At 30.2% G+C, this 25,324-nt stretch overlaps 2 protein-coding genes across 7 annotated transcripts; one reads left to right on the forward strand and one right to left on the reverse strand.

Annotated features, from left to right (window-relative positions):
• Positions 1 to 12,709: 12,709 nt before the first annotated feature.
• LOC123199068 (shikimate kinase, chloroplastic) lies at positions 12,710 to 17,720 on the forward strand. Of its 3 annotated transcripts, XM_044613893.1 has the most exons (12): positions 12,710 to 12,888; positions 12,973 to 13,486; positions 14,138 to 14,426; positions 15,446 to 15,504; positions 15,714 to 15,768; positions 15,858 to 15,930; positions 16,051 to 16,138; positions 16,474 to 16,556; positions 16,657 to 16,786; positions 16,889 to 16,967; positions 17,113 to 17,177; positions 17,304 to 17,720. In XM_044613893.1, the coding sequence occupies exons 3-12, from the start codon at positions 14,210 to 14,212 to the stop codon at positions 17,355 to 17,357; spliced, it is 903 nt and encodes a 300-aa protein (XP_044469828.1). In that variant the 5' UTR covers positions 12,710 to 12,888; positions 12,973 to 13,486; positions 14,138 to 14,209; the 3' UTR covers positions 17,358 to 17,720. The 3 variants fall into 3 exon arrangements, with proteins under 3 accessions (XP_044469828.1, XP_044469827.1, XP_044469829.1); XM_044613892.1 differs by lacking the exon at positions 12,973 to 13,486 and having other exon boundaries at positions 12,711 to 12,888; XM_044613894.1 differs by lacking the exons at positions 12,973 to 13,486; positions 15,446 to 15,504; positions 15,714 to 15,768 and having other exon boundaries at positions 12,712 to 12,888.
• Positions 17,721 to 18,070: 350 nt separating this feature from the next.
• Positions 18,071 to 20,652, reverse strand: LOC123199067 (F-box/kelch-repeat protein SKIP6). Of its 4 annotated transcripts, none has more exons than XM_044613888.1 (2): positions 19,433 to 20,647; positions 18,071 to 18,428 (listed from the first exon to the last, which is right to left on the reverse strand). In XM_044613888.1, exon 1 carries the CDS (start codon positions 20,565 to 20,567, stop codon positions 19,458 to 19,460), a length of 1,110 nt encoding a protein of 369 aa, XP_044469823.1. In that variant the 5' UTR covers positions 20,568 to 20,647; the 3' UTR covers positions 18,071 to 18,428; positions 19,433 to 19,457. The 4 variants fall into 4 exon arrangements, with proteins under 4 accessions (XP_044469823.1, XP_044469826.1, XP_044469824.1 ...); XM_044613891.1 differs by lacking the exon at positions 18,071 to 18,428 and adding an exon at positions 18,477 to 18,824 and having other exon boundaries at positions 19,433 to 20,652; XM_044613889.1 differs by lacking the exon at positions 18,071 to 18,428 and adding an exon at positions 18,477 to 18,854 and having other exon boundaries at positions 19,433 to 20,652.
• Positions 20,653 to 25,324: the final 4,672 nt, after the last annotated feature.

Raw genomic sequence — 25,324 nt, forward strand, 5'->3', positions numbered from 1 at the left:
GTAATTAGCTCAAGATCAAGATTGGATTGTTTGAATTGTTAAACATAAAAAGAGGATCTTTAAAAGAATAAGAATTGTCAAAATTTAAAGAATTATCGGAGAAAAATAAATATTGTCAGAAAAGAAAAAAGATTACTGGAGAAGAAAAACAAGAGTTGTTGACAAAACGGGTTTAGGTGCAGTGATACCAAAGAGGCAAGAGAGTTTGAAACAAACCAACTTTAAACTAAAATTTTTTTAACTTGAACGGGCAAATTTTGTTTCATACTCATGTTCCTAAAGTTTGGACAAAGTCAAGTGCTTAATATAACCCTAACTCCACTTTGGGTTGAGTGAGTCATCAAAAAGTTAATAATAAATTTATTTTCTTTTATGACTTTTGAGTTTCTCTAGTGATCTTTCTTTTTCTTTGATAATTTTTTTCTCTAATCAGTTTTTTTGACAAACTCATTATCAATTTAAACTAGATGTTTAGATTTAAATTAAGCTTGAGTCGCCCTATAAAAAGTCAACATCTCTAATTAGTTTAAACAAACTCAAGTTAACCCCTCCGATTAGTTTAAACAAACTTGAACTGACTATTTAGGATTTAAATTGAGCTCGAACCACCCATGTCCAAGCTTGATTTGCTTGAATCCAGTCCTAGAAATGAGTGCGTTTGTATTGTGTTAATGGTTAGGTGAGAGGCTACATCTACAATTATGCCCATTCTAACAACATATCAATAAGATTTGTGTTGGAACATTAACTTCAAATTTGAGAAGAGTATCTTCTTGCCTTCTTAATGAATAACCCAATCTGCTCACATTTAACTTGAAATTGAAGGTGATCTGGATTGAAAAGAATATAGTACTCACAAACTTGTTAATTCTGGTTAAACCATAACCCATCATTAGTTCATGATTTAATTATAATTAATTCTTAAATAAAAAATTGTATATTACAAAATATTAAATTTTCAATATACGATTTAATACTTGATTCGACTTTTATTGACATATTAAGCAAGTAAATTATGTGTTGATGGGATTTTTAAAAATTTATTTACCATTTGAAAAAGGGATTTATATTCATTTAGCAATCTAAAAAATAATTTTGGTAATTGATAAAACTTTCGGGGGGTCGAAATTAAAATCTATATTTTAGTCCATTAAACCTTAGGGGGTCAAGTATTTTTTTAACTATATTTTTAATCTCCAAAAGTGTATATTAGAATTTCACCAACCATACACAAAATCGATGGCCTACTTGGTTGGTGCAAGGAAGAAACAAAGATATATCTTGGAAGCTTCCCTTAAATTATTGTCACAAATTAACAAATAATCCCAAAAGTCTATGGAAAAGGTTCAAAGAAGACTCATTCAATAAAAAAAAATTTTTTAATGGGTAAAAATGAGAAAAATTATAAATGAATAATTGGTCATCAATGATTAAAACATTTAAAAGAACAATTTTCTAGAGATTTTTCAATTTTTGTTCTGCTTTGTTTTGTTTTATTTTTTATTCCAAGAGGACAAAGTTACAATGAGTGGGTAATGGGTCTTGGTCAAAAAAGCCACTTAGTGAGACACCAAGTTAGAATGACTTTGATTATGATTATATATAAATGGGTTAAAATTTTGTTGTGAATTTGAGCCTATCTAGCTCAAGTTTAAATCCATTTTTATCTTGAATGAATAAAATTTAAGTTAAAATTTTAATTTAGCTTAAAGTAGTGACGAATTGTGTTGAATATAATCGTGCGAAAATTGGCATAGCCCGTCATGCTATAAGTCATGCATGCTAAGGCCCAAGACACGACCCATTATGTTGACTTTTTGGTGGGTTGATCCAAAAAATATAGTTTTTAAAATTTTAGTTATTTTCTCTTTTTGGCAAGTCATATTCTAAAAATCTGCAAGCCTTATCATGAGGCACCGACATAGCTCACTTCATTTGCAGGCTTTGGCATGATCATGACACACAATTTGAGTGTTGTGTCAAGCTTGAGTTGTGCTACCCCACAAGCACCTCTAATTTGGTTGAATTTAATTCATTTGTCTCTTTAGTGGTATTGTTCATTGTTTAGTGATACTGTTTACCCCACTGATGATGTTGTCATCTTATTGACAATCCCTTTGATGACATTATATACCAACTTGAATTAGATATTAAAGATTGAAATTGATCTCAATCTAGTCCTTTTTCATATTCGATTCAATACAAATTCAACAATAGATTCAATGGTATGATATAAGCAATTTATTGACCTTTTGAATTAATTAGTTGTACACAAAGGAAAAAAATTAGGTGGAATGTGAATGAGGTGGGTGATACTGAGTGTTAGTTATGAATATTCATTTTTCATTTTTATAATTTTATCATTAATGTATATTACAATAATCATCATGAATTAATCATTAAATCTAGGGTTTATTTTACTCGATGTAGTTAGTTCAATCTCAATATGATAATTCAGTTTAAATGGATTTCTCTTATACTAAAAAAAAAACAGTCATAGATTAACGACCATGAATTTGTGTCAACAATTTAAGTTGTAAATTTAAGTTAAAAGTCTCAATTCTTTCAAAATACTTTAACTCCACTTTGTTAATCTAGGTTTATATAAGAATATTTAAAAAAATAAAATAATGAACCACAAATCTATTTATATGATTAGAGTAATTTTATGGACATTTATAAATAGACTTTGTCCTAAACTAATTATTAGTGGTCAAATTTTTATGAAATTATTTTGATACCCCATATATTCAAAAACTATCAAAAAGGCCCTAAAATGAGTTATTTGATTTTTTTTTTTAATGGGATGTTTGTGACTAGTTGATATATTATTATTCCTTTGATTTATCTCCATTTTATTAATTTAATTGTATATATTCACCCTTCAATATATTTTCTATCCTCCCATACTAGATGCACAAAATCTAGGTAAAGAATGTCGTCAATATGCTTATCTTTTGTGGGATCCACTAATTATAAATAGGGTTCTATTCAATCTAGATTGAAATTAATGGCCTGAAATTTAAACTCCACCAAAAAAAAAAAATTTATTATGGATTTAATTTGAGTCACTTCGAATTTAAATATTCACATTTATTTAAACTTGACTCATTTTATGGAAATAAGTTCAATTATTGTCTCGAACTTGATTTTTTCTAACTAAACTTAAATTTGATCTTGATTAGTTTGAATTAAATATACCCTAAATAATAAGGTTTGTGTAAAATGTTTGCACGAACATATTTTATGTCTTGCTTTGATTTGTTCGTGGTTGCAATGGGACTAGTGAAGGTTTTACTTGTATTTCTAGTATTATTCAAAATTTACGGAAAAAACTTATCCTTTGTCACCCTCAATCATAGTTTGTAAGAGCAAAAGTTTATGATAAAAATTAAAGCGAAATTCATTGTATCGTTTATTGATGTTCCTTTCTTGAAACTTTTGATTCTAAATAAACCTTTAAAATCTTGAATTTCCTATCAGTATCTACATCACTTGTCAATATGGGAGGTTCTTTGAACCTTGACCTAATATACATTGTAAACATGCACAACATGTGCTCCTCAATAGTTTCAATTGACTTTTCCTTAATCATTCTCTTAAAGGTATATATCATAACCAAATGACAAGAATAATATTATGCGATCTATTTTTTCTAACTCGAAATAAGTTCAATTATTATCTTGAATTTGATTTTTTCTAACTAAACTTAAATTTGATTTTGATTAGTTTGAATTAAATACACCCTAAATAATAAGGTTTGTGTAAAATGTTTGCACGAACATATTTTATATCTTCCTTTGATTTGTTGGTGGTTGCAATGGGAGTAGTGAAGGTTTTACTTGTATTTTTAATATTATTCAAAATTTACGGAAAAAACTTATCCTTTGTCACCCTCAATCATGGTTTGTCATAACAAAAGTTTATGACAAAAATTAAAGTTAAATTCATTGTATCGTTCATTGATATTCCTTTCTTGAAACTTTTGATTCTAAATAAACCTTTAAAATCTTAAATTTTCTATCAGTATCTATATCACTTGTCGATATGGGAGGTTCTTTGAACCTTGACCTAATATACAATGTAAACATGCAAAAAAGATCTGGGCAACCTCTTATATAAAACAAAACATTATGTCGCAATCTATTAGATAATTGGATGAGCCTAATGTCTATGAACCAAGCACAACATGTGCTTCTCAATAGTTTCAATTAACTCTTCCTTAATCATTCTCTTAAAGGTTTATATCATAACCAAATGATAAGAATAATATTATGTGATCTATTTTAAATATATAAATGAATACACACTTATATATGCCAATAAATGATTGAGTATTATTTTATCTTTAATTCAAAATCATTCAATTATATGATGTCATATCATCTATATATCTAAATTATGTATTAAAAATGTGTACGTATAGTTTTATTCTTTTAATAAGAGCAATACTATTTGTATATACTTTTGATACATAATTTATATATATATAGATAATATGTCATCATATGATTGGGTATTACTTTATCTTTAATTTAAAACCACTCAATCATATGTGTACACAATTTGAATGCACAGATGATGTATCATCATATGATTAAATTATTTTAAATTAAAGATAAAATATTATCTAATCACATGATGATATATTATTCATTGTGTATCACAAATATATATACATAATATTACTCTTATCAACTTATACCCAAAAAGATAAAAACAATGTTATCAAAGTTTGGACAAAGTCAATTGTTTAATATAACCCCAATTTGAGTTCAAATCAAACAAGTTATGAACAGGGTTAGCTTTTATGATGACTTTTCAGTTTCTCTAATGACTTTTTTTCTTCTTTGATAATTCTTATTTTTTTTTTTGGTCAATTTTTTTAATAAACTTATCACCAATTTAAATTGAACTTTCTAAATTCAAATTGAGCTTGAATTGGCTTATGAAAAGCCAATACCTTCAATTATTCGAACGAGCTCAAGCTAACTCCCAATAAGATCTTTAATTAATTCAAACGAGTTTGAATTGAACTCAAGCCATTTATATTCAAGCTAGAGTTAACTGGAATCCTATCCAAGAGATGATTTTGGTTGTATCATGTTAATGGCTGGGTGAGAGGCTCAACTACAATTATGTCCCCCTAGAACAACAACCTACTAATGAGACTAGCGTTGGGCCATTAATTATTTTCTTCAAATTTCAGAAGTATCTTATTGCCTTCTTCATGAAAAATCCAATCCACTGGCATTTAACTTTGAAATTGAAGGTGAGCTTGATTGAAACCCTAACCCACCATTAGTTAATGATTTAACCATAGTTAATTCTTAAATGAGAATCCAAAGGTAGTTAAGTAGGATAAATGTAAACAAGAAAAGAAATTATATACAATAAAAAATTAAGTTTTTAATATACGATATGATATTTTATTCAACTTCTATTTACACATTAAGTCAATTATGTGTTGATGTGACTTTTAAGAGTTATTCACCATTTGAAAAGGGATTTATATTAATTTACACTCTCAACGAAAATTTTGTTAATTGATAAAACTTTCAGAGATGTCACAATTAAAACTATTTTGTTATTTCGTTAAACCTAATGAGGTCAAGAGTCTTTGTAACTATTTAATCTCTGAAAGTAAATTTGAATACACAGATGATATGTCATTGTATGATTGATTATTATTTTATTTTTAATTTATAATCTTCTAATTATACAATGATATATTATCTATATATTCAAATTGTATATAAAAAAGTATATACTTATAGTTTTATTGGTATAATAATCCGGCCAACCATTCGCTAAATTAATGGCCTACTTGGTTGGTGCAAGAAAGAAACAAAGCCATATCTTAAAAGCTTTCCCTATTTTTCTTGTCACAAGATTTCAAATAATCCCAAAAGTCCTAGGAAAGAGTTCAAAGAAGACTAAATCAAGGATTTTTTTTTCTTTTTAAAAGGAGAAAAAGTATACATCAATAATTGGTCAACAATAATTGAAATTTTTAAAAGAAAAATTTTCTCAAAGAGTATTTTATTTTTTTCAAGTGGGCAAAGTCACAATGAATGACGGTGGATCTTGGTGAAGAAAGTCATTTGGTGAGACTTTAATTTAGGGTTAGACTTTGATTTGGATTGAATTTTGAATGGGTTCAAATTTAGAAATGGATTCGATCTGAATTAGCTCTTACTTGAATTTATATTTGGCTTAAATAAGTTAAATTCAAATTGAAATTACTATTCAACTTAAAATAATAATAGGTCATGTCAAGACTAATTGTGTCAAAACTGATGTGATCCATCATGTCATGAGTTATGTTGTACCAAACCCAAGATACCTACATGATCTTTTATGGGTAGACCCACCAAAAATTTGTATTTTTTAAATTTTTATTAATTTTTAATTTTTGTGGTTCATGTTATGTTAGCGTATAAATTTTCTTGTGAGACTTTAAACCAACCTACTTCGATCTGAATTAGCTTTTATTTGAATTTATATTTCACTTAAACAAGTTAAATTCAAGTTGAAATTACTATTCAACTTAAAATAACAATAGGTCATGTCAGGTCTAACTGTGCCAAAATTGATGTAATCCACCATGTCACGAGTCATGTTGTACCAAGATGAAGACAACCACATGATTTTTTATGGGTAACCCGCCAAAAATTTGTATTTTTTAGATTTTTATTAATTTTTAATTTTTGTGGTTCATGTTATGTTAGCATGTACATTTTCTTGTGAAACTTTGAACCAACCTACTTCATTCTTGAACCTTAGCACGATGCATAATTTGCAGAGCATGCCCAAAATTTGTGGTTGCGTCAATCAATACATTCGATTCAAATTTTTAAATTTTTATTAATTTTTAATTTTTGTGGTTCATGTTATGTTAGCGTATAAATTTTCTTTTGAGGCTCTAAACCAACCTACTTCGATCTGAATTAGCTTTTATTTGAATTTATATTTCACTTAAACAAGTTAAATTCAAGTTGAAATTACTATTCAACTTAAAATAACAATAGGTCATATCAGGTCTAATTATGCTAAAATTGATGTGATCCACCATGTCACGAGTCATGTTGTACCAAGATGAACACAGCCACATGATTTTTTATGGGTAAACCCGCCAAAAATTTATATTTTTTAGATTTTTATTAATTTTTAATTTTTGTGGTTCATGTTATGTTAGCATGTACATTTTCTTGTGAGACTTTGAACCAACCTACTTCATTCTTGAACCTTAGCACGACGCATAATTTGCAGAGCATGCCCAAAATTTGTGGTTGCGTCAATCAATACATTCGATTCAAATTTAAATTATTTGTCTCTTTAATGACAGTGTTTATCATCTAGTGATATTATTTATCTTGATGATAGTATTGTTTATTTCACCGATAGTTCATTTGATAATACTATATACCAACTTAAGTTGGTTATTAAAATTTTGAATTAACTTCGATTCATTTCTTTGTTTAGTCTCAGTTTGATTTAAATACATATGCAGAGATTTATAGGTATGATATAAGCAATTTATTAAACTTTTAAATTAATTTGATTGTACGCAAAGGGGAAGAATTAGGTGGAATTTGAATGAGGTAGGTGAAGCCAAGTGTTAGCTATGATTTTCCCCTTCTTATATATATATATTTTTTAATTTTTAAGTTCAATTATTAATATATATTCCAATATTCATGGATCAACAACCATGAATTTTTGTAATAATTTATTTATACATGATTTTATTTTAAATTTATAATCAACGGTCATTTTCTTATATAATTCTTTTGATACCCTGTATATTTACAAACTATCAAAAACACCCTAAGATGAGGGTTATTTGATTGTTTTTTATAGGATGTTAGTGATAAGTTGACATATTACTATTCTTTTGATTTATTCTCATTTCATTCATTTAATTGTTCATATTGACTCTTCAATTTATCTTATATCATCCCATATTAGATGCATAAAATCTATGTAAAGAAAGCCTTCAATATGCTCATCTTAAATGTTCGGAGTGGCTCAAACTTGACTTATTTTATAAAAACAAGTCTAATTATTGTCTTGAACTTGGCTCATTCAATGTAAGTTCAAATTTGATCTCAATCAGTTTGGATCAAATCCAACCCTAATTATAGGGTATGTATAAGTTATTTCCACAAAGATACTACAATAAAACTATGGATATCAACCTTAAGTATATAAATGGGTAAACACATAAGTGTGTTATCATGTGATTGAGTAATTTTGAATTAAGGATAAAGTAACACTTAATCACATTACGACACATATAAGTATGTATCCATTTGTATACTCAATAGGCACGCATAGTATTACCCAAATATTATATGTTTTACCAATAAAACTATATTTACACACTTTGAGTATATAAAAATATGTACACAAATAATATATCATCATATGATTAAGTGATTTTGAATTAAAGATAAAATAATACGTAATTATATGATGTCACATCATATATATACTTAAAGTATGTACATAAAGCATTGCTCATATCTTGTTTTGATTCGTTGGTGGATGTAATGGGTGCAGTGAAGTGTCACCTTAATCACGGTTGAATTATGAAATCATGTGTGATTTTACCTGTTATTTATATAATATAAAAATTAAATTATATATATTTTATATATAATTTAGATATACAGATGATATGTTAATATATAATAAAATGATTTAAAATTAAAAATAAAATAATATATAATCACGTAAAAATAAATCCTATTAAAAAGATTAAACTTATATTATATCCTATTAAAAATACGAAACAAATATAATAAGAGTTAGTTTAGTTATATCAATAAAAAATATTTTAAAAGTTTAGCTTTTTCAATAAAAAAATTTAAAAATTTAGTATCCTAAAAAAAAAAATGTTTGATTCGACAATTTCAACTTTTGTTATCTTTAATAGTACCAATAATAATAAAATCATTTGTAACCAATTTTAAGCATTTATTAAAAATGGTGTACATATTTAAAATAATAGCATTTATCCTTCATAAAATTTATTATTATATAATAAAATTATTTTAAATTAAAAATAAAATTATATAATAAAATTATTTTAAATTAAAAATAAAATTATATTATATTATTCTTAAAATAATATCTTAAAAATAGGGGCCGATGTCATCGTTGGTTAGGGTCCTCTTGTTTTATAGAAAGGGTGTATATATTTAAGGTTGTGGAATTGGGATAGGTGTTGGAGTAGAAAGCTACGTGGCGCTGACGCGGAGCCACCACCAGTACAGCGCAACTCTAGCTCATCACCAACCTCAAAGGACTGGCTGGGTCTGGCTTGTACAGATCTGTTCCGGGCCACGCTGGCCGGCCCCATTCGGGTATGTGGCTCATGTTGCTCGACCCTTTCATTCTCAGTTTAGTTGCAGTGGACCTCTCCTCGTACGGCTCTTTGGACGCTGCCGTTGTCGTGCCAGGCTTAAAGTTTTTGTTTTGGAGTTTTGGTAACGGACATTATTATTAGAATGACCCCTCATTTCATTTTCCCTGGAACTCTGGTATCAAATCCAATAACTATTGATGTAATAAGTTATTGTCTATATTTTTATATAATTTATATTTTAACTCATGATTTTGTAAAAGTATAACTTTAGCAGTCAATTTTCCGACATATATATATATATATATACATATATTTTGGAAAGAAATCTTTTGCAAAAGAAAAAAAGTAAAACACTCTTAAGTAAATTCCACATCAATAAATTATAGAAGAGATGTTAAATTTGCTTATAGATATCTCATATCGTTTAAAAATATTAAGATGATTTTAGTTAAATTGTCAAATGTTTTAGGTTGTAAAACTATGAACAAAACTATAATAGATTATATGTTTAAAGTAAATATATTTTAGCAGTTGATCGAATTATTAGATCAGTGATTTTTCAAACCCTGGGTAGAGGGGGGAATTATTAGTTTTTAAAACTATGAGAGAAATGTGATTAAATTTTTAGTTTTTTAAAATATTTTTGCTAAATAAAGATTTTACCCTGAATACTAACCGTAAAAATTAACAAATGGGTGAGTGTTTGAATTTTTTAAAATTAATAGTAAAAACTTGTAAAAACACTAATCTTTGGGTGGGAATAAGTCTTTTGGCCTAGAAATGTCCTATGATTTAATATTATTAGATAAATAATTTATAGTGCATTTAGATAAGTGATTTAATTTTTTGGAAAATACCATTGATAATAATATAATTAAAACGGGTAAATTACATTTTTTCCACCTAATGGTTGGCTTAAAAAAACATTTTTCATCCTATGATGACATTTTTTTACTCAAAATTAAACTCTATTTATAAAAAACTAATAGTGTAGGGTAAATTAGTAATTTTATCAAATATAAATTTAGAATAAAAACACTTTTACTATCAAATCCAGATGTTTTTAATAATGACAATTTAACCCATTTGACAAGTTTGATAACTTGTATTTATACTTTTGAAATCCTAGTTGTCATTGAATCTCATACTCCACATTGTCATAAATCAAACCACAACTCGAAAATAGTTGATAACAATAAGGATCTGTGATAGATAGAGAGGTGCAAATGAGAATGGAGAGAGATTGAGCCATATCATAAGGGGAAATCACAAAATGATGTCATCTTCAAGTTGAATAATCAAAGTCATTGGTGAGAAACAACATTATTGTTGCAGGAAGAGGCTGAAAATTAAGATACCAATGCCAGGAGTGAGTTTGAAGGTCAAATCAGTATCGAAGATGTTGTCAAAAGTAGGGTTATAAGTGAAAACGAAAAAGAGGATGAAAATAAAAAGAAAAAAGAATTATAAGGTTGTAACGAAATTTGACATTTGAAAGTTTGTTTTTTTGAATTTTTGTTAAATTGAGGTTATATAGTAATTTAGAAAAATGAAATAATATAGATAAAATAGTAATTTAATATCCTTACATTGTGTTAGATTTCTTGAGTTTAATTTTGACTTGTAAGTGTTGTTTGTACCACCAATGTGTAGAAAAATGTTTTTAAATTAAATATTGGGTGGGAAAAGTAATTTACACTAATAAAAATAACACCAAATGTTATCTTATATGTAAAAGTTATGTTAAGTCTATATAGTTTTGGAAATATAACTGGGTATTCAGATAATATATTATTATATTATTAAATATTTTTTATTTTTAATTTAAAATTATCAAATCATGTATCAATTTTTTGATACAGTGTAAATAATTGAGGTCAAACCTCATGCATAGAATTTGTTGAGATGGTAGGTGATTCATACCATCTGTGCAGTCTTCATCGGTTGTTGACACAAAAATAATTAATACTTAGTCTTTTTTTATTTTCTAAAAATCTTATTTTAATTGATATAATATTCTGTGTTTAATTAATTAATATACCCCCTACATGAATTTTGAAATATAAGTTAGTTTTTTTGTTTTAAGGAGTCAATATGTTGAAGTCAGACTTTAAATACAGTATTTTCCTAATTGTGAATACTAATTCCAAGGATGACAGAGGGGAATCCAAAAATACACCCCACAAGGTTAGGGTGAAATAAAAATAAAAATATAAAAATCAAGATAATTAAATAAAATATAAGGGATTAAATAGAAATAATAAAATTAAGGGATTGATGAAAATTATAGAGATTTTATTCATTTTTGTCCCCTAGTTCAGTTACTAAAAGATGAAGGGTAAAGTTTGCTTAATTCTTTGCGCAATTTGATAATGTTCCTCACCGATAATCTGAGATTGGAGCATAGTTGATATTGAGACTAAGAGATCTACAATAGAGAGATCTACAATAGAGATCTTTTTGGTAGCTATTCCTCTTAATGGTATGGTAGTAATGCAAATGTCATGACGAACGCATGGTCGATCAAATCTTAAAGGTTAAAAGACTTGTTTTCATTTAAGGTACAGTGAAATCTCAAAGTTTTATCTTTCAACTTATAAAAATCTAAACACTCACTTATGAATAAATTTATATTAAAAGTTTTTATCTAAGATGGAGACAATAGTCTTTATCTCTGACAAAGACAAAATCAGAGCAAGAAAGGGTGACTGACTAAGGGAGAAGAAAGAGGAAAGGTCAACCGACAATCGAGAAGAGTGAGTCGATGAAGGAGAAAAAACCTAGAGGGAAATACCTCCATTTCAAACTTTGAAAGAAATTTTAGAGGAAAAATATGATAAAAGTTTAGTTTTACCTCTAGTTTTAACTGAAGTTTTTAACAGAAATTTATTCATAGATGAGTGTTTAAATTTTTGAAAGTTGAAAGATAAGATTTTGATATTTCACTATACTTTGGATGAGAACAAATCTTCTGGGTAATCTTAAATAGAAATTATAAAACCCTCTTTAGTAGAACCGGTTCTTTCTTATAAGAAAAACCCATCGTATGAATAACAAATTATCATTAACAAATGCATTAAAATGTAAATAACATAATTATTATTATTTTTTTAATTAAAAATTTTTATTTAAATTGAATTGTTATTTTTAAGGTTAAAATAATTATATTAAACAGAATAAATTTTAGGTCTAATAAAAATTTTAATTTTAAGATATCATTAAAATAATATTACTTATAAATTTATTTAAAATTATTTAATTAGTGGATAATATATTTATTTAGTAATTATATATTAAAAAGGTGTACCTTTGAAAATCCATAAATACGCAATCACCTTATGAGAACGCTCATTCCGTAGATACGAAACTACCAAAATCCTCAACTCAAGCAGCTGCCGCCCCTTTATAAGGACGTTCGGCGTTTCATCAAAAGCCAAACAGAACATCAATCAGAGCCTCCGTTCCAACGTAGCCTTTAACGCCTTTTTGGTTTCTTTCGCTCTAATTTCTGCAAGGTACATTTCAAATCTGCTTCTGCTTTTGCTTTTGCGTCGAATCCTGGAAACTGCTGACTGATTTCCTTCTCACTTGGTTTCTAGAAGGAAGCCGAGGGGCTACGAGTTTTGAATCTTTCTGCATTTTCTCGGCGTTCAAACGCAGCGTTTTTTGTTGTATTAGTAGATTATAACGTCGTTTTGATTTTGAGGCTTCGTGTGCTTGAGTGTTGAATCTGATTACTTGTCTGTTTGGCCGTTCAGAAAATCGACATGTTACAATTTCTTTTTTTTTTTTGGGTGCATTTTCTTGGCATTCAGAGATTGAAAAGGATATAAATATAAGTAGCGTGTCAAGTTCTCATTGATCAAGGCCAAATTTTTTTTTTAAAATTTTAAATTCGTTAATCTAGAAGCTTCAATTTTTTTCTGTTTGGCTGGTAAGGATATCAAGGCAGATGAAGTATTTGTTGGATAAGTAGCTCAGAGGGTAGCTTTGATTCAGATGCTTCGTGTATCTGTTGGGCTGTTAAAAAAATCGGAATGTAACAATTTCTAAATTTTTTCTGCATTTTCTTGGCATCCGGCGATTTTAAAATAAATTTAGGTTGCGTGTAAGGTACTTGTAAATCATGGCCAATTGTTCTATATACAATATGTTTTTGGAATTTGGTTGATCTAGAGGCTAACTTTTTTTTTCTGCTTGGCTGGTAAGAAAATCAAGGCACATGAAGTTCGAATGTTTTCTATCTTTTCTCGGCATCCAAATAGATTTTTTTTTTTTGTTTTGTGGCTGATGATTTCTCGTAAACGAATTTTAGGTGAATTTTCCTTTTACTTGAATCTCGTTTACTCATTCCACTTTCTCTTTTTGTTTGACACTTTAATTAATTTCTGTCTGGCCGTTTAAAAACCAGGGAACATGAAACATCTTCTTAGCGGCGAGAAGAGGCTTTTTTTTTTTTTTTTAAATTTTCATGGCTTAATTAATTTCTTTGGGTACTCATGCATGAATTTCAGTTAATCTATTAATTAATTTCTTTTCATTCTGGTTCGCTGTCTCTGTCATCTCTTTTCTGAAAACTTGTTCTACATCTTTTTATTTTTTTTCAATTTAAAATTTAGTAGATTCAATTATTTTCATTTTTTCTGTCTGGAAAATTGAGGAACAAAGAGTTCTAAATCTGTATAACAGTTCCCCTGAAAATTTCAATCAGTTTATCGGATCTGAAATTGATTTGTGTGAGACTAACTCTGTGTTTGTTTGCAGTCAAATTGGGTTGCGAATAATTTGAGCTTTGGAGTAATTTAAGAAGTGATTAAATTATCTGTGAGATAGATAATGGAGGCTAAAGTGTTGCAAAAGTTACAGTATCCCACACGGGTTGATTTGGATAAGTTTCAGAGAAAACCTACTGGTTCTGTGAAGTTTTCTCGGAGAATGAGGGAAGCAAAGTGGGTTCAAGTGTTTATATCCGCTGATATGCAGCACGGTATAACCTCAAACTGGAAGAGATCTGTTGCCTTAGAGGTTCCCTGTACTTTCAAGAGCTTTCCAGGTAGTTTAATTGGATTTTATCATATCTATGCTTGTGTATTAGATTATTTGGTTTTTCTAGTTTAGAATGTGTTGTGAAGCAACTAACTTATGGATGACACTGCATTCATCTTTGGATCTGTTTTTGCTTTGTTGAATTCATAAGGTTAACTATTGTGGTTGCAGTGCCTTTATATGACAGGTTTTAGTAATACAGGAGTGATGTATTTGTAATTTGTGAAGTGTTTTATGCTTACTGATTTATTGGCTTGGTAATGTGTACCCAGTTTTTTTTCTAACAAAGTTGTGGCTGGCTTCGGGGTTGTGGAAGTCCCTAGATCTGGTGAATTCATTAGCTCAGCTTGTGTGTTTATATGTATTAGGAATGAATTTGGTTTAGTAGTTGGACTGATGAAAGTTAAATCAAATTGTAAGTTTTTGGGTATTCACGTTTTGTGAATGAAGAAGATGTTAGACCCAGTATAATTATCATCCCAGTGACTGATGGATTCTACTGAGTGGGGTGTTATTTAGCATCTTAATGTCAGATGTATTTTTATAATAAGCATGGTAAAGAATTAGTATGGTGCTGTACAGACCTTGAGTCTTTATTCCAATTAGTATTCAGACTTAAGTTTTCTGTTTTTCGGAAAAGGAAGCTTATGATCCTGGTGACTGATGCAGACTATTGAGTGGCCACTTAAACCTTAAGTCGAGCTTCATTTTATTGTAGACTTTTGTTGGGATTTGGAGTCTTGGGTGGATTATAAGCAAGATGCTTTCAATTAAGTTGAATGGTTGTGTGGCTCATTAGATCACCTCAATCCTGTCTTTAAATGGGTGGATTCAGGAATCAAATTGGGTTGGGCTGAATTGATTGAATTTATGTCGTATCATAATCCACGCCTTGATGACTTGAAACTAGATGTATGATAGGATGTACATCAGTTGTTTCTCACATTCAGTCTTTGGTTTATGATGGTAACTTTTAAGTTTTTCCAGAAGAGCACTAAAATTCATTTAAAATGTTCCTTTTTGCAGCTTCAATATTGGAACCTGGTGATTTTTATGCTCCTCTTGATGAAGCTTTAATTTTGAAGGTACAGAAAATATTCATTTGAGCCTTTAAATTTCACTCGGGAAGTCTGATGATTTGATTCCCTTTTTTTTAGCATGTGTCATATTTAGTGTCTATTTTTGTTGAATACTGAATACTTGAGTTAGCCTCAAGGACTAAACTGAGATCAGAATCAGGCTCAGATAAGACAGCTCTGTGCATATACTTACTAGATGTTAATAAAATTTGCAGAATAAGTCCCAAGAGATTGAGCCATATTTAGATGGTCGTTGTATATATCTTGTTGGTTAGTTTCTTTGTCCAAGTCCTTTTCTTATTGAAATGGCAAATGGCATATTACTGGAGTAGTTAAAATTTTATAAATATGAAATGCAGGAATGATGGGCTCTGGAAAAACCACTGTGGGCAAGGCTCTGTCTGGAATGCTTGGTTATTCTTTTTTTGACAGGTTTGTACAGTGACTACTTTTCTCTGTGTTTGTGTTACCTTGCAAATGGTTGACTAGATGAGGGTCATTTGTTTATAACTAAATATAATCTGCATCATTCAAATCTTGTGGTTGTTTCAGTGACTCCTTGATAGAGCAGGCTGTGGGTGGAACTACTGTGGCTGACATATTTAAACTCTATGGAGAGGGTTTTTTCAGAGATAAAGAGGTGAGGAATATAATCTCTCTCTCTCTCTCTCTCTACATATATAGATTCGTCATGGTATCTTATGATCCAGTTTATCACTGTCGTGGTGAGTTAATGCTCTAAGTGCAAGATAAAAACTTTGATCTTCAGATGGAGATGGTCATTATGTTAACCAGGCATTTGTTATACTTTCTTTCCACTTACCATGAAGTCAAAGTCCAACCAACATGCACAAATGTTGTCATTTGAATTTCTTGCTTCATTCTATTTTTATGTTACTACTAGTTATGTATTTATATACATTTTTTCTTCCCTTTGATTCTAAATTTTTTTTTTTTAATTCTTCTTCCCATTAGACTGAGGTACTCCAGAAGCTATCTATAATGCATCGACTTGTTGTTTCTACCGGTGGAGGTGCAGTTACACGTACCATCAACTGGTATGAATGAATACAATGACAACAAAGTTTCTTAGCAATTTCCAATCCATATCTGATTATGTCAGAGTAATATTGAAGCAAAAACATTTGCTCTTTTCAGGGAATATATGCATAAGGGCGTTAGTGTCTTTTTGGATGTACCTTTAGAAGCGTTGGCACGAAGAATTGCATCTGTGGGAACCAATTCTCGCCCCCTTTTGCATCATGAATCAGGCGATGCATACACAAGGGTAAACATTTCAATAGCATTCTTCAGACGTGATATTATGTATATCAATTCTAGCTGGGACAATAAGCTGTATCGTTTTTTACACTCTTTGACTTCTTTGCAGGCTTTCAAGCGCTTAACAACTCTTTGGGAAGAGAGGTCTACAGCATATAACAATGCCAATGCTAGGGTTTGCTTGGAACGTAAGTATTTTCATATGCACAGATCAATTTTTTCTTGTTCTATTTTCTTCTCTTTTGTGTCACAAATGACATGGCCAACAGAATTTTCCTTTTCTGAGGCTTTTGCTTGTGAAAATTCTGAGTCTGTATTTGTGCCATTGTGAAGATATTGCTGCCAAACTTGGTCACAAAGATGTATCCACTCTCACACCGGCTGTAATTGCAATGGAGGTATCTCTTTCTTTCTCGCTCTCTCTCTCTCTCTCTCTCTCACACACACACAAAAGAACAAATGCATAGATTTGTCAATTAGTTGGCTGAAAATCACTCAGCTAACAAGGAATCATATCTTGCCAGGTACTTGAACAAATTGAATGTTTCCTTAAGGACGAGGGCGAGATGCCATTTTAGTTTTGACAAAGCTCCAAATTCTGGTGCTTCATAATTCCTTCTTTGGCCATAGCATGGGTGACGTTCCTAATTTTAGTAGCGGAACGTTGTTCATCTCATGCATTTCCTTAATGTTAATGGGGTTCGATGCATGGTAAAACTAATGTCAATTTAGATGCAAATGCACATATCGATAGGCATAATTTTACTCGTAACATTCTCGTGTATCGCATTGAATCATAAAATTGAAAACGTGATGCCTGGTTTGAAGCTTCTCGGAGCACCAAGGTTCTAGTTCCACGGAGCACAAGATTTTGCTTCCCTTCGCTTCTGATAATGTAAGCTGTATTTAGTTTTATCTATGAAGTTTACCATTGATGTGTATTTTGTTTGATTTATTTATGTTAATAATGAGCTATGGACTTGCATATCTCACTATTACAACCACCAAAACGTACCGTTTAGCATCATAAATCAAGCCACCCATGAACTTTATAATTATATTAAAATTTCAATGTATCACCATCACAACCTACCACCACTTCTACCTACATTGTAATCACTGTATTGTTTAAAACTTCACCGACTCCATCCACCAAAGCCATTCATTTTCATGGGGAGAATTGACACAACCCACCAACTTCTTCAAGTTTGATGGGAAAATTGAAAAATCGAAAACAAAATGAAATTGCATGTTGGATTATAAAATTAAATATAAGTACTTAATAACATACTTGAAATTAATTATACATAGTTTTATTGAAATTAAAAAATACAAATCAAACAAACACTAACAAATTAGTGTGGCTAATTTCTGAAATCTACTTTCATAACTAGCAAAGTGGTGATAAATGATTTGAATCTATATAGGAAGTTCTGAACTTGACAGGAAAGTAGTCATTACATGAACCACATACAACAACCTTTCACAAGCAAAACAGATGAAATACATTTTCAGGAAGTCATCTTGATTTCAATTTATTACTGTATCGAGCTTGTGCAAATCAATCAACCTGAAACTGGAAAAGCTTTCTTTAAGGTTTGCACCAGAAACTGAACATTGAGGGCCTTGCCCGGCTCCATTTTTGCCTTCTGGGTAAGGAAAATTAAATCAAAAGTATTGAACTTGAACAAGCAAGAAAACCAGAAAAGCATATCCATCACCCATTGGAGCACTCATAATTTGCATAGGAAAATACAATAAATCTCTGTGTACATACTTTTGAGTACATAATGATATGTCATCGTGTGATCTAGTAATTTTTAATTAAAGATAAAATAATACTCAATTACATGATGATAGATCAGTTGTGTACTCAATTGTGTCTTCAAAAATATGCACATATAACATTGCTCAGGAAAATAGAACACTGCTTGAGGTAAAACTGTAAAAGACTTGGCAAGCAGCTACTTCCAGCAGAATTTCTTATCAGAAATTAGAGCAAAGAAACTGCAAACTCATCATCTGCATTTCTGCATTACCAAATACTAGGGAAACAAAGCTGTAAGCCCAATCATCTGCATTACCAAACTTTTCTTGCACAACCCAATAAGTCCCTAAACCTACTCAGCAAACTCGCATTCAAAATGGAACACAAAAACTTTTAATCTTTAAAAGTATAAATTGGGTATACGGATTCAAGACATTTTATGGAAGCAAACTAAAAACCAGATCCTTTGATTAAATACTCAAATTTTGCATTAGCAACCTCTAACAAGAAAACACAAATGAATTCGACACTCGATAACATAGTCACTTGTTTTAATACAAATTTTATGATTTGCTATCTTTCAAGCATTCTTACCTAGTTCAACAACTGTAATTTGTCCTAAATCCTAAGGAATCAAACTCTAGACTTTGCTAGAGCAAACCGCAAAGTCTTGTCTTGAGTTATGGGTAAGCAACCTTACCAGGACACTTCTAACTAATCCAATGTTTATTCTTGTCTCTCTATTTAACAGAAAATTTCAACAATTTTCAAACTTATAAGCAAAAACATACATGTAAGCAAGCCAACAACATGAAAACACAAACTTAAATCACAAAATTGCAAGCAAAGATACTCAAACAAAAACATCAACCAAAAGAAACATACCCAAACCAACGAATTCCTCAAATATTCACACTGTGACCGCTGCACAATTCACAATCATCGAACCCTTAGGAACCTTAAGCACCAAATTAGACCACAAAATCTTCCCCCACAACTCCCTACCCTCACCCTTCTCCACCTCAATTTCCGCGCACCAAATCTCAACCTCACCTGCTCCTTTCCCCTCCCACACCACAACCAAATTCCCTCCCACATTCGCCAATGTTGCTCCGCACAAAAACCTCGGCAATGACAAACCCTTCTTCTCCACCCCCTCCCCTTCCACCAACCCCTTCACGTCCCTCCACATGTTACCGTCAAAACCCCGAATATTCCCCAAATAATCATAGCAATACAACACTCCATCAATCACACACCCCCTCCCTCTCCAGCCGATATCTAATTCAGTCTCCACAATGTTCCAACTCATCTCTTTGGGATCAAACTTCACCCCACCTCTATCGGCCATTGCATAAATTTTGCCCCCTATCACAACGCTTGCGTGCATCCATTTTTCACGTACTTCACACTCAGTGTGAACCACAGGCTGCCACGTGTCTGTTTCCGGATCGAAAACTTCTGCCCAGTTTTTATTTTTTGCCCATGTGTCCACCAAACATCCGCCGATTACATACACTTTACCGTCCACCACTCCAGCCGCCGGGAACTCGCGCGCCACTCGCATACTGGGGGCTCTTTCCCATGTGTGGAGACGGCAGTCGAAGGCCCACACGTGGCAAGAGGGCACGTCATCGACGGATCCCCCAATAAGGTATAAAATGTGGCCGACTACCGCAACGGCGGATCCGACCAGAGGTGGTGAGGGGAGTGGGGGGATGGGGACGAGGAGGGGTCGGTGTCGGTTGGGAGAATGGTGGAGGGTGTAGAAGAGGAGGGAGCGCGTGGACGGGACGCGGAGGGTGAGGTAGAGGGAGGGCTGGGAGGAGTTTAGGAGGGCGCGTGTGGCGTAGAGGAAAGGGCAAGATATGAGGGAACGTATGGGCTTGGAGACGGAGGCGAGAATCGGGTGGACACAGCGGGGGACTCGAGCTAGGATGTTCAATGCGACATCGTTTGGGAAAGCGGGGATTAGGGTTTCTTGCAGTGGCTCTGGGGTGGACGTTTGTGGTGGCTCCATGTCAATGGTGCTAATTGTTTGACTTGAGAGGTTGATAGTTTCATTTTAAGTATAATTTTTCATTGTGGGCTTAGCAGATAGCCCAAACCCGAGTATTGTCATTCTTAACGAGATACTCAAAGTTGAGTTCGTTTGAACCGCTGTATAATGTTACAGAAAGATTTGTGAAATGATGAACAATGTTTTTGGCAAAATTAATAGTATTATTGATGTAATAAAAAACATCGTCAAAGAGACAAACAAATCAAACTAAATTTGAATCGTTGAATTAGAACTCAAACTTGATTTCTAGTCATTCAAGACAAACTTTAAATAGAGCAGTATGTCATTTGAAAAGAGAAAATTGGAATATCATAATTTTAGATTGAGATAATTGTATCCGATGATGGTTTAATCGTTAAGTTAAATTCGATTAAATGTTGATATTATAAATATAATCAAAATAAATTTTAAAATTTTTTTATATCGTTCTAATGTTATCGGTTTGCCCAACCAATCATATCCTCAACACTTAGATCAAATCATTCATTAGGGCAAGACTCAATTAAGATAGCATTGTTTAGAAGATCAGAAATTATCTAGAAATAATCTTTTATGATGTAAATGGGAAAAAATCAAAAATAAAAAAAAATTATTGGGCTTGGGCTAAGATTGAAAAATGGGTCTTCTCTTTTTCAGCCTTTAAATAACAAGATTTCATCCATTTCAAATCAGGGCTCATTATCTATGACCTTTTCTAAGGTTTAAAGAATTATTGAGAGACCCAAAAGATATTAGAATTCATCAATTACACCCCCAATTTCATTTATTAAATTATAAATTTCCTCCCCTAATCATGATAATTTTGAGTGTTAGATTTCATGGTCAATTCAAATCTTGATGCATTTTTATATTATCTAGATCGGTTTATTTATCCATCATTGATGTTATGGAAGATCATATATTATTTTTTAGGTACTTTTGATAGATATATTTACTAATTGTAATCCATAAATGGCTAAATTTTTACTTACAATAATAAAAAAAAAATTAATGAGATATTTTTGTAAAGAAGGTTTATTGATCGGTTTTAAACAAATTTTAATGCATAAAAGTTACTTAGTAATAATCCAAAATAAATATATTCATTAAAAATATATATATACGTAAACGACAAAGGTAATACATCTTTAAAAGATGCTATCCATCATAATTTTTTATCATAAAGATTAGTGATTAATTAAATTAGTGATGTAACCATCATCGGTTTTTAAGGATAATTTTTTTAACTAATTTCGATATGTAAAATTTATATAATGATAATCCAAAATAAAAACATATGTTCACCAACAGAAAATTTATACACAAGCGACAACACACACATGCACCTTAGAAAACCTTAGTTTAATATAATTCTTAAAGATTTCAATTGGCTTGATTGTCATTGTAACCATCACTCTCTAAGGGTGGACTCAAATCAAGTTAGTTTGATTCAAATTAGTGTTCGACTTTATTCAAGTAGAATTTAAGTTGCAATTTTAGTTTAATAGTTTGACTTGAATGTTCTTTAGAGAATATTGTTCATCTTATTGGTAATACTATTCATCTATCAGTAACATTATTTATCTTATCAATAACTCTATTTATTTCTTTCATCTTAAGCCAACTTGACTTCAACTTGAATTTGGTTCGAGTTAACCATAATGAATTTGGGATGAACCCAAGCAGACCAACGTTTAGTGTTTAGTTCGAATCTAACCCTATCACTCTCCTAATGATAAATATCTTCACTTATGGTATCATTTTCATGAGTTTTTTTGTTATCAAAACTAGATAAATTTCATTGATCTCCAATATGATTAATCTAGTCACCAATAATGTTCTCGATCGCAAATAGAAACCTTTTATATCATACAATTTACATTAACAATTTATAAATAAATTACGATAATTAATATTCTTAACTAAATTTAATGCATAAACGCTATTTATTAATACTCCAAGATAAAAGGAAATAATCATTAAAAAAAGAGATCTATACATAAGCGACAAATATACATACACCGTCAAATGATACTCCAATATAATTAATATTCATAAAGATTTATGATTAACTTGTTTTTTGTTGTAATTCACTTTTAACGATAATCTTTTTTATTTATTTGACTAACTTCAATATGTAAAATTTACTTATTTATTTAAAAACAAAATAAAAAATAAGTATTCTTTAAAAAGAAGATTTATATACAAGCGACAAACACACGTGCACCCTCTAAAGATACTAGTCCATTATAATTCTTGATTATAAAGGTTCATAATTAACTTGATTTTTGTTATAACCGTCAATTGTTTATTTAACTAACTTTGACGTGTAAAATTTATTTATTGATAATCCAAAATAAAAGGAAGTGTTTATTAAAAAGAAGATCGGTATACAAACAACAAACACACGTGCACTCTCAAAAGATTGATAGTCCAATGTAATTCTAGATCATAAAGGTTCTTGTTTACCTTGATTGTTATTGTAACGATCAACGTAACAATAATCTTGTCTATTTAATTAACTAACTTTGATGCATAGAATATATTTATTGATAATCTAAAATAAAAGAAAGGGTTTATTAAAAGAAGATCTATGCACAAGCAACAAACACATGTGCACCTTAGAAAACCCTAATCCAATGTACTTACTGATCATAAAGATTCATGATGAACTTGATTTTTGTTGTAACTGTCACCTGTTTTTAACAGTGATCTTATTTATTTATTTAACTAATTTTGATGTGTAAAATTTATTTTTTGACAATAAAAAATTAAAGGAAATGTTCATCAAAAGAAGATTTACACAAAAACGACAAACACGTGTATCTTAGAAAATCCTAATCCAATATAATTCTTAAAATTTTTGATTGACTTGACCATTACTGTAATCTCCACTTTGCCAATGATAAACTTCTTTCACTTATAGTATCGGTTTCATGAGATTTCAAATTAATGAGATATTTGTTTAAAGAAGAGTTACGGCTAGATATTTTAAACTAAATTTGATGCATAAAAGTTAATTATAGATAATCCAAAATAAATATGTTCATTTAAAGAAGATTTACAGTTAAATGACAAACACACGTGCATCCTTAAAAGATAGTAGTCCAAAGTAATTTTTTTTTATAAAGATTCATGATTAACTTGGTTTGATTTTACAATCGTAAATTGTTTTTAACGATAATCTTCTTAATTTATTTAACTAACTTTGATACATAAAATTTAATTAATGATAATCCAAAGTAAAAGAATATATTCACCATCAAAAGATTTATATGCAAGTGACAACACACATGTGCAATCTAGAAGACTCTAGTTCAAATGGTTCTTAAATATTTCAAATTGGTTTGATTGTCATTGTAACCATCACTTTCTAAGGCTAGATTCAACCGAAGATTTAAATTAGTGTTTAACTTTATTTAAGTTCAAAATTTTAACAGTTTGGCTCAAATTCTCCAATAATATTGTTTATCTCATTGGTAATACTATATATTCTATCGATAATACTATTTATCTTGTTTTTCTTATATCTTAGGCGAACTCAACTTTGATTTAAGTTGACTATAATATATTTAAGTCGAACTTAAGCAAATCCATGTTTGGGTTTGATTCGATTTGAATCTAATCCTATCACTATTCTATAAACTTATACACTTATATTATCATTTTCATGATATTATTTTGTTACCAAAATTAGGTAAATTTCATTGACCTCCCATAAGATTAAACTAGTCACCAATGAATAGTCTCGATTGAAAATAGCTCGAAACAACTTTAAGCCATAAACGTAATTTATTGACAATTCAAAATAAAAGAAAGTATCTATCAAAGAAGAGTTATACACAAGTGATACACGTGCATAGGGTTGGTTCGAACTGAGCCAGCTCGAGCTCGAGCTACTTTTTAGATTTTCTAATTAAAATTTTTAATACAAAATAACGTCGTTTTGATCAATATGTGTTAAAACGATATCGTTTTGATAACAAAAAACGAATCAAACTCGAGCTCAGCTCGGTCAAACGCAAACCGAGCCGGCCTTAGCCAAGCTCAAGCTCGAACTCGAGCCAGCTTTATGTGAACCGAGCCGAGCTCGAGCTCGCTTACCCTACACGTGCATTCTCATAAGATCCTAGTCCAATGTAATATTTGATCATAAAGAGTAATGATTAACTTAATTGTTGTTGTAACCATCAACCGTTTTTAAAGATAATATTCTTTATTTATTTAACTAACTTTGATGGATAAATTTTATTTATTGATAATCCAAAATAAAAAGAAATGTTTATTAAAAGCTTATTTAAACACAAACGACAAATACACATGCACCCTTAAAAGATCATAGTCCAGTGTAATTCTTAATCATAAATATTCATGATGAACTTGATTTTTGTTGTAACCATCAAACCGTTTTTAATGATAATATTATTTATTTATTGAACTAACTTTGATGGGTAAAATTTATTGATTGATAATCCAAAATAAAAGGAAGTATTTATTAAAAGCATAGTTAAACACAAAGGATAAATACACATGCACCCTAAAAAGATCATAGTCTAATGTAATTTTTGATCATAAAGATTCATGATGAACTTGATTTTTGTTGTAGCCATCAACCATTTTTAATGATAATCTTCTTTAAATATTTAACTAACTTTGATATACAAATTTTATTTAATGGTAATCCAAAAAAAAAGGAAGTGTTTTGTCGGAAAACAATAATCAAGATACACAACCGT

This window comes from Mangifera indica, chromosome 16 (genome assembly GCF_011075055.1).
Source record: "Mangifera indica cultivar Alphonso chromosome 16, CATAS_Mindica_2.1, whole genome shotgun sequence".
NCBI lineage: Eukaryota > Viridiplantae > Streptophyta > Magnoliopsida > Sapindales > Anacardiaceae > Mangifera > Mangifera indica.

Coding starts and splice junctions, on each gene's coding strand:
- LOC123199067 (XM_044613888.1), bottom strand. CDS start 20,567: ATGGAGCCACCACAAACGTCCACCCCAGAGCCACTGCAAGAAACCCTA.
- LOC123199068 (XM_044613893.1), top strand. CDS start 14,210: ATGGAGGCTAAAGTGTTGCAAAAGTTACAGTATCCCACACGGGTTGAT. Junction 15,931..16,050: donor GGTTATTCTTTTTTTGACAG/GTTTGTACAGTG, acceptor TGGTTGTTTCAG/TGACTCCTTGATAGAGCAGG. Junction 16,557..16,656: donor GTTACACGTACCATCAACTG/GTATGAATGAAT, acceptor TGCTCTTTTCAG/GGAATATATGCATAAGGGCG.